General features: G+C 42.8%; 1 protein-coding gene across 1 annotated transcript; it reads left to right on the forward strand.

Moving 5' to 3' along the window:
* The first annotated feature begins 3,600 nt into the window (after positions 1 to 3,600).
* Positions 3,601 to 9,942, forward strand: grtp1a (growth hormone regulated TBC protein 1a). The gene is made up of 8 exons (XM_076077868.1): positions 3,601 to 3,671; positions 5,145 to 5,296; positions 5,381 to 5,539; positions 6,424 to 6,548; positions 7,154 to 7,250; positions 7,544 to 7,716; positions 8,796 to 8,981; positions 9,095 to 9,942. The coding sequence occupies exons 1-8, from the start codon at positions 3,601 to 3,603 to the stop codon at positions 9,188 to 9,190; spliced, it is 1,059 nt and encodes a 352-aa protein (XP_075933983.1). The 3' UTR covers positions 9,191 to 9,942.
* Positions 9,943 to 10,159: the final 217 nt, after the last annotated feature.

Raw genomic sequence — 10,159 nt, forward strand, 5'->3', positions numbered from 1 at the left:
CTGATACTTCTATGACTGCTTTCAAGGCCGGATTGGCGACAAGGGGAATTAATCAGTGTCCTCCTAATAACATGAAGGCACAAACCGTTATAACAACAACAAAGAAACCAACAGAGGGTCAACCACGTGAACAAGACAGGGAGGTCGAGGAGGGAGGAGAAGAAGTGAATACAATGGACATAAAAGACACAAGCGTGCCGCAAAGTTTTCGACTTTCTGAGGACACTGCCCGTGAGGCTGCATTTGAAGACAAAGAGGCGTCTGCTGTAACATCATCAAAGATTCAACCTGAGAGAGACAATCCAAAACAGAGACCAAAGTACAAAACCATCAACTACGGGGACCCTTCAGTCAAACAAACATATAAACCCAAAGTCATACGATTTACTGACACCTTCACTTTCTAGGTTAATCGTATCTTACGGTCTCAACTGTTTCCTTTCACGGATAATGTACGAGGTGTTTTCTCAGTTAAGATTCCAGCTACTCTCAGTGTACCTTCATGCATACACAGTTTATACACAGTTACAGCTCTGCTAAAAAGCAGTGGGAGCAACAAGTGAAACTGGTGTTTTTCATCCATGAGCTAGTACATACTATAAATATTGGGCCTCAATTGCTCAGGCAAAAACCATTGCAAACACCTATCTTGTGTATACGTTTATCGCAACACTGTTGATTCAAAGGTTATTCTATATTTCAATAGGCTTGTGTTAAAAGCCATTTAGTGTATTTGCATATAGTAACTCCTAAAAGGACTCTACAGTATAAGGGTAAGATAAAAAAAGATCACTTCAGTCCAAAGACTCGATGACTGTTTTTTCTGTCATCATCTGTTCTATTTGCATAAATTGGAGCATGAACAAGTAGAGCACACTGCATGATATGATGAAGACTGGGTATTAGAAGTTTGACTGTAAACAGCTTTGCATTTCGATGGTTTTATTCTATATAAATCTACATTAATCCAGCCGTCCATTATCCGGGGCCGGGCCGGGTCCAGATGCCTCTCTCCACAGCAGCGTTTCCCAGCTCCTCCTGGGGAGGCCTTCCGAAGCCAAATAGTTTCATTGTCAGGGTCACGCTGCTCAAGTTTAACTGTATGCTGTATTATTTCCAACGATATCACATACAAAACTCTCTTTTCTGTCTCAATAACTAAAAACAAGCAGCACAGCATTATTGTTGTTTAAATAAACATCTCAAAACTATAATAGCATTCTGTTAATGCTGCTTAATTCATTCATTATTGTCAAAGTGGAATATGGTTATGGTAGTAGTATTTGCAACCATCGATTGAGCTCAAGTACCATTTTGGATACTAACTGGCTGCAGTGTGTATTGATTACTCAATGAGGGACCGGCCGTCTGTGTGGTCATTGTCATGATCTTCAATCAAATCAAAAGAGGACACGGGGACGATTGCCCTGAACAGACGAATGGCGGCACACAGCGGTGCCAAACATGTCCGTGGTTGGAGGCTCATCTTGTTCCCACAGATCTATCTCCGCCCACCAGTAGGATTACACTACTGCTGTAACATGAGTCTGTATTTGGACTTACTCTGGTATTTTCACAAGAGGATGATAGATCGACACCTAGATGATACATCAGCCGTCCATCCCAAGGCCGGGAAATCCTGATCGGCAGCAGTGGTGATGAAGAGTATGGCGTTGTTATTGAGTGTCCATGTAGGTCAGACGCGCTGAAACCAAATTTCAAAGTAACTTCATTTAGGTAGGGTTAAGCATGACTTTCAACAAACAGTGAACAACATACAGCACACTGAACTATCTTTGTGATGTTTATGGAAATTAAACAAATCCAAAACGTGCAAGCGTTCATGACTTGACCTTTTTTTACACCAACCACATTACCACGTGATTTTTCATTTCCTAAACTACTACAAGTGTTTTAAGAAAGCCTCCAAAAACCCCACCAGAACAACCTTAAGTGTCATTTTTCGACAGTCCTGCCTGGAAGTGGATGACAGCGCTGGGACACCGTTCTCTGCTCCAGATTCTCTCATTAGCACATAATCAAACTGAAATCTGGTGACTTGATGTAAAGTTTCCATCATTTTGATACCCGTCACCTTTTCCAATATAAGAGCAAGGTGTTCCACTCTTACTTCAATTCAATTAAATTTATTTTGTATTGGCAAAAATCACAAATCTCATCAAAAGAAATAATACATTCATCAAAGGTTTCCACATGGATGTAATGCTGTGCTGCCAGGACAGAAAGAGATACACCGATGAGTGCCATGTTCTTTCTTTATTAATTAATTAACACATATATCTATTTGAACTCAATGTTATCTGTAAATTCCCAAAGATTATCGTGGTAGCTCTAAATCACCCATGCAACAGACATGTTTATATTTGACTGGAGCAACGCTGCCCAGCAGTCTCAAGTGAACAGATACGTGTACCTGTGCTACGTGGCTGCCCTGGAGAGGGCGCGGCTACATGGCACGGTTGCTGCCTTCACGTGTTATCGGACCTACTAACACTGTTGAGAGCAAACGGGGTGGCCATCGACTGGGGGTGACCCGAGACGTTTTTAAATCAGGGAGTTGTGTGTGAAGTTGTTCGCCGTGTCTGTGTCGGCAGGTAATATTAACGTGATATGTTAAATGGCGAATAAATATTTTTGCAAAAAGTTCTAAGATATCAATTTTATTTTTCATTTTTATTTAAATGGGGACAGATGTGGTTTAGTGCAAATCAATGGTTGCTTTGAGGTTATATATAGGACATATACGAAGTGATAAATAAATGACATAACATTATAAACAGTGCTGTCAAAAAAGGGCGTTTTCTTGTAAAAGTGGTCACTAGTTTCTAGTAGGCAGTAGTACATGTATGCTGAAGTACATATAACAGCAAAAACACGAGCGACGCCAAAACTGAACCTCAATCTGACGCAGACCCTCTCAGCTCCACTATGCCTCTAACCAACGCGCCATGAATGCAACATAAATCCCATTTCGCCATTCCCAGCTCTGAAGTGGGATGTTCCGGGAATCACTCGAAAGCAGCATTAGGTCTGATTGACGTGAGTCCTGGTGCAAACGTCACGAGCCCCAAATCCTCCATGAAGTCACCAACGTCAGTAGGTCCGGACAGGACAAGTGGAAGGGACTTGTATCTGGACTACAGTCGTTAAGTGTGGATGTGATCGTGCTACAGGACGGTTAGTTCCACTCCGAGCAGCAGGTGCATGTGGATGGCGACACAACTCAAGGCAAACTCCGCTCTCTCCACACGGCCTGAACACCGGCGAATCGATACACATTTAAAGATACGAGCGAAAACAAAAAAGATACTTTGTTTTGCGGGCAACGCGTAAATAATGCTTCTCACTGCTTTATAGCGTCAGCATGGGGGGGAAAAGTGCAGCGTCTTGTCCAGTCTCTCTGTACGCAAACACGGAGAAAAGTTAACCCTGAACGCAACTTACTTCGACACTCCATGAGTGTTGTAAACTTTTGAATTGTTGCGGTTTTTTTTGGGGGGGGGCAGAAAAGCAACACGGTGGATTACATGTTGAGACTCTAGCACCGATTTTCAGGATATCAGCGGAGCAGAAGAGGCAATGGAGAAGAAGAACAAGGCGACCGATCGGACCCTAACCCCGGACGGTAGTGCTCAAGACAGGGTGAACAGGTAAGGTGGACTTTTGAACGGTCGATGATCTCATCTTGTGGAGTTTAGGAGGCTAATAATTTATCTGAGAGGTAAATCCAGAGGCAGCTTGTTATTCTACCCCTCAGGCTGTGGGAATTGGAAGCAGTCACGTGAGCCAACTTTGCTTTAAACGTTACTAAAGTTGTTCTTAGTTACTACAAACTATGACAGAACTGTCGTTATACGTTGTGGTATTTTAGCAAATTGCGGTAACTGTTGGTATCTTTTCCTCCCATGCATTGTTCAAATGCAATTGAATGTTGACTGCAAGCCTCAGCATGTCTCTGTAATAAGGAGTGAGTTGACCAATAGAGAGTTGATGATTCAACTTAATGTCATTAAAGCTGCTGTTTATGGTTTATAATAGTTTGTACACACGTATGAGGGTAGACTGAATATTATAAACAACATACTCAAAATGTACCATAAAGTTCAATCAACATCTCTCTAAAACAATTGCAACACAAACTGAACGTTATATTCTTTTATCTTGTATAACATTTACATCATATAACTGCCTTATTTTCATCGAGTTGTGCATAATAAAGCATTTTTGGCTTATGGTTTATGTTTGAAATCCACACTCATCTCTGCAGTATGATGTTAAATGTTGCACAGTTCAAAGAAACAGAGACCGATAACCCAAACCAACAGCTGAAGTCAGGGGCCACATTCACACACTTCTATACAGCTGGTGTGTGGACTCTCCTTTGTTTTGACAACAGGGTTGTTCTCAGATGAGGAACATAACATTTGCGTAATGATACCTTTTCTTTTTCTTTTTTTTCTCCACCCAGTATTTGCAGATACTCCCTAGTTAGAGCCTGCACTGTGTGTAGTAAACACAATAGAAATGTATATATATATATAAACATATATATATATAGGTGCATTTCTTCTCCAGGGATGACTTTGCTCTTGCTCAAGGGTTAAGCTGCAGGAAGATTATCATGTTACCTAAGGACTTAGGTTGATCCACCTGCACCCACAACTTTATTCATCCACAACCCGATTGTAGATGTAGGTACATGCTATATAATATTACATTACACCACCTTTTGTGGTCCAATCTAGTTATTATGCCTGACTGAGGTGCTGAGTAAGTGGGGATGACAAGGCGCGAGCAGTTAAATGATATTGGACTAACTAATTACAATGATTGTCTTTATAAAATACATGATTTTTTTTATGACACCAAGTAAAATATAAAGCATTTTAAATTGATTATGAATGAAATGTTATGTTCCGTGCTCAGCCAGAGTTGGTCATCTGTCTTCAGTCGTGCGTCAAATACAATAAATACCATCGTAGTACACCAGCATTCGTACACTTTGACAGATTTTGTTGAATGTGTTTGTTGTCGATGGTGCTCTCATGTGAATGCTTGGCGATTCATCCCTCCATGTGTTTCATTCATGTTAACAGTTTCTTGCTCTCTGCTTTTTGGCTCAGCGTGGATCCGTTTGGCTTTCAGCGCTCAAAGCACTTTGACTACGAGGCCTACGAGGAGCTCATGTCTGAGTATCTGGTTGTGCTCACCCGGCGATCCATCAAGTGGTCCAAGCTACTGAAGGGCAAAAGCAAGGTGCAGAGGAATGTCAAAAGTGAGTGTGAGAGCTGAACACACGCCGCTATCCTAGCAGAGTCATGACGCTGAACTAAACTGTCATGTTCCTCCTCTCCGTCAGTAAAGCGCTATGTGCGTAAGGGCATTCCCAATGAGCACCGGGCTCTGATCTGGATGGCAACCAGCGGGGCTCAAGACCAGCTAGAGAAGAACCCGGGACACTACCAGTCCCTGCTCGGAGCCCAGCACGACCCCAAACTGGTAGAGACCATCTGCACAGGTGAGGCCCTGAACCGTTGCTCATGTGCCCATATGTCCACTGAGACGCCCTTAAAGGCCCTGACACGCACTAAGCCCACCTCAAAGAACCAGCCCTTCTGTTAGAGAACCGGGATCAGAGTATATAACGGTTTCTAATCCAAAACTCACCATGAACATACAAAACTAATAGGCCAGTTATTGTCACTCCAATGTCAATTTGATTGAAAAAAGTCTCATTATTGCCCGTGAGGTTTTGTTTTTGACATGTGGTCTAAATTAGTAAAAAAATACCATTTCGTTTGAATACCCAGTCAGAGAATTCTTTCTCTCTGACTGCCTCTGAGGCTGATGCAGTCAGTTTGCTGATTCGGCTGAACGGGTGCCGATTTGTGCTGACTACAGCAAACGGTGTCAGCCACACCTGGCACACTGATTACCAACAGTTTTGGTGGCCAAGGACTCTGGAAAGTTATCACGGCCACAATCGTTCTATCCTCGGCCTCTGATTGTGAGGTAAACAACACTTTACCCTGGAGCTACCCGGGTCACGTTACAAAGTAAGACCAGAAATGTGTCCTTTCATGTATATGAGTACGTTTACCTCTGCACCACCCGTGGGCCCTCCATTTAGTATTCAATAGCTCTGGTAAAACAGGTCATATATTTGAGTGTGTGTGGGGAAATGGTCAAATATCCAACGAAACAACACAATATACATTAAGACGTTTTGCTAGCTTTACCTGCACAAAACAACATGTAAAAAGGTTATTTAGCTCTTTCAGTTCGCATTTAGACATCATTTGAACCCAAGACTGATGTAGACTGTCTCGCTTCTTCTTTTAAACAAACTTGCTGTCACGCACCCATAAACACGCATGTTTCTGTGTGCTCTTGTTCTTTCAGACTTGAACAGAACATTTCCAGACAACGTCCAGTTCCAAAAGACGGCCAACCCATGTCTGCAGAAAGCTCTGTACAATGTGCTGCTGGCTTATGGCCACCACAACCCAGCTGTGGGCTACTGTCAGGTAATATTACTGCCTGGATCCAGCCTGAAATATCATTTCCATAATACCCTCTTCCTACACATGTGACAAAGATTTCCAGTGCTGTATGACTTAACTTTACAGTGAAGGATTAGGTCCATTATCAGTGTGGATTATAGGAGAAATTTACTGACTTAAATATGTACTCTAATATTTATTAGCCACAGTAAAGAAGACCGTGTATATTTGAGTGGGTGTAATCATCCTGAAGAGTCTTTTATATTAGTGACGCAACACGTATGTGTCTAAAGAAAGGCTGTTTGTGTCAGCATAGCCTACGTTAATCATTCGCATTTGAAAGGCAAATCTCATTCACCGGAGCGTTCGCGGGTCTGGTTTGCAATTCAAATAGGCAGCAGGGCCGTGTTGATGTTTCCATCTCTTATGAAGTATAACTAGAACCCATCAATCTGTAATCGCACGCATAGTGTTTCGGTTTGAGTGTTTTGTCTGTTTGTGTCATGTCCAGTGCACACTTGCTGCTCTCTGTCCGGGATGCTTCATTAACGAGCTCTACCCTCTCCTATAAAACCTGCTCGGGCTGGATCACAAGATGCATGCGTGACCCGAGTCTCTTTTGTCTTCAGGGGATGAACTTCATAGCTGGGTATCTACTGATCATCACAAAAGACGAAGAGAAGTCCTTCTGGCTGATGGACGCACTACTCGGTAGAATTCTACCAGGTGAGTGCGTGACTAGGTGTCGTCCCTTAACTCTGAGCTGATAGCAAAACTGCAGGAGGTCTGCATCTGTCTGTGGCTTAAGACCTGCAGTATGTTTTCATGTGTCGTGCACTCACTCAAACGAGGAAATGTCACAATATAAATGTATTGTGTGTGTGTGTGTGTGTGTGTGTGTGTGTGTGTGTGTGTGTGTGTGTGTGTGTGTGTGTGTGTGTGTGTGTGTGTGTGTGTGTGTGTGTGTGTGTGTGTGTGTGTGTGTGTGTGTGTGTGTGTGTGTGTGTGTGTGTTTACAGACTACTACTCTCCAGCCATGCTGGGGCTGAAGATGGACCAGGAGGTGTTGGGGGAACTGGTGAAAGTTAAAATCCCCGGAGTCTGGCAGACCATGACGGATCAAAATGTGATGTGGACCTTGGTGGTCTCCCGATGGTTCATCTGTCTCTTCATAGACGTCTTGCCGGTAGAGGTGAGGGCATCTGTGTGTGTTTCACAGTGCGGCCGGACATGATGGAAGTCCTGCCATTGTGACTGCACTGTATTTGTTATGTCTTTTATTTTGAGTCACAATTGCTTTCTACAAAGGTTTAGGAGAGCTTGCCGTGGCAGTTTCAGAGACAAGTTCTGGTTATTGGGATGCAGGACTTTATACAATATGAAATAGCAAAGTTATTGTAAACTTTGATGTTTTGTTGTGTTAATGTGCTTCTAATTACTAAAACGCTCAAAGCTCTGTTAGAGCACACTGTTCAAAAACACTCTTCAGTAAATCCATGAGCTTTACTCAAGCGCTGCTTTTAGTGGATTCAAAAACAAATGTAAAAAAAATAAGCTTTTTGTTCTTCCAACGTGGACTGGCTAACCTCCCGCATAAACAGTCCTTGTTTATGCGGGACTGTTGTTGCTTAACTCCTTCTGTTGGCCGAGGGACGGGCGGGGACTGTTATGATTGTTCTCCTAGTACACATGGAGAGGTTCACGAGGAGGGCGTGACATCTGCAGATGTTCATGCTATTCCCTCAGCACACTGCGGCCAGCCAGAAGGAGTTATTAGAAAATTACATTTTCTTTTTTTTTTTTTCTTTCTTTCTTTATATATATATTTTACAGTACGTGGGTGGACCCAGTCACCATTGTATCACTAGATTTAATTAGTTAGAATCCTCGTCTTTGGATTGGCCGGATATCACTCTCGACACAGACGCTAGGTGGCGCTATAAAGGTGGTTTTCAATCCGCCACTAAACACTGCTCCACTACATCTCAGAGGTACATATTGTACTTTTACTCTACTACATCTCAGAGGTACATATTGTACTTTTAATCCACTACATCTCAGAGGTACATATTGTACTTTTACTCCACTACATCTCAGAGGTACATATTGTACTTTTAATCCAGTGATTTGCCCTCATACTAATGTCTTAATTTCATGTTTTTGCCCTGCAGTTCAAGTGTTTATTCAAACAGTAGGTTGAGCTTCACATTGTGCGTCCCTGTGCATGTGTTCACTGGTGGGATTTACTTCTCTGTTCCCGTTTCTCTGCAGACAGTGCTGCGCATTTGGGATTGCCTGTTCTACGAGGGCTCTAAAATCCTGTTCCGTGTCGCTCTGACACTGATGCACCACAACCAGGCTCTGATTCAAGAGGCCCAGTCACTGCCGGACATCTGCCAAAACTTCAAGCAGATCACCAACGGACCATTTGTTGACCAATGCCACACTTTCATGCAGGTAACAGAAAAGAGAGGTATCCCATCACCGCTCATTAAGAGCGCCACTCACACATGTCCCTTATTATTAACTGTCTTTAATCCCATAATCCTGGTGTTTCCTGCCCTTCCTAGAACATCTTCATTGAACCAGGAAGTCTCTCCATGGCAACCTTGACTAAGCTGCGGGTGACCTGTCGATCTCGCTTCGTTGCAGAAGAAGAGTCCTGAACCAAACTCGACTGCCTGTTGCCCAAACTCGATACACATTCCACTGGGATGAGCACCCCACAGCTCGTTTGCACCTTCTTTTTTTTTTTTTTTTACCGACTAAATGTCAGTGACTACTACATACTGTTGAGTTTATTGTCTTAAACATATGTTCAGACCATCCTACAGCCCAAGTGTAAATACATGCTGAAATGAGATTATTCTTAGCAATGTGCTGTACGAGCTGACTATTCCATTTGAAATGAACATGTAGTTTCTTCCTCCTTTGTTACATCTTGCACTTTACTCCAGAAAGTCCGAGACACTGTAGAGAAAAAGCTTGTCGTGTTTCACACTGTAAGCACAGCCAAGAGGCCCACTGTTTCCCACTGAATGGTAAATGAAGACAGAACTGCATGCTGGTACTACTTGCTGTGGTAATCAAATGTGAATTATAATGATTTCATGACGAACGTATTTGTTCAAACATTTTAAAATCTGATTCATGTACTTGGTGGTTGGGTTTAGTCTTTAGTTCCAATCCTCGATCATTAACTCAAGTGCACTGTGATGAAATGAATGAAGTAGAGTTCAAAGCGCTGCTCTCTTTTTCTGACAGGTGTGTCTGTGTTTGGGTATCGTGGTACTGATATCACATTTTGTTGCACTGGTCAAAAATAACCGTGGTGTTGATCCCGGCTGTGAGTATTCTGTGTAATGTACTCCTGGTTATACAGCTCAGAGTAGTCAGCCATGTTTGTTTATGTCACACACACACACACACACACACACACACACACACACACACACACACACACACACACACACACACACACACACACACACACACACACACACACACACACACACACACACACACACACACACACACACACACACACACACACACACACACACACACACACACACACACACACACACACACACACACACACACACACGGCTAAAGGTACTGTAGCATGAAATTCT

The sequence above is a fragment of the Anarhichas minor genome, unplaced genomic scaffold, assembly GCF_050575085.1.
Source record: "Anarhichas minor isolate MPS153535 unplaced genomic scaffold, ASM5057508v1 ptg000062l, whole genome shotgun sequence".
Taxonomy (NCBI): Eukaryota; Metazoa; Chordata; class Actinopteri; order Perciformes; family Anarhichadidae; genus Anarhichas; species Anarhichas minor.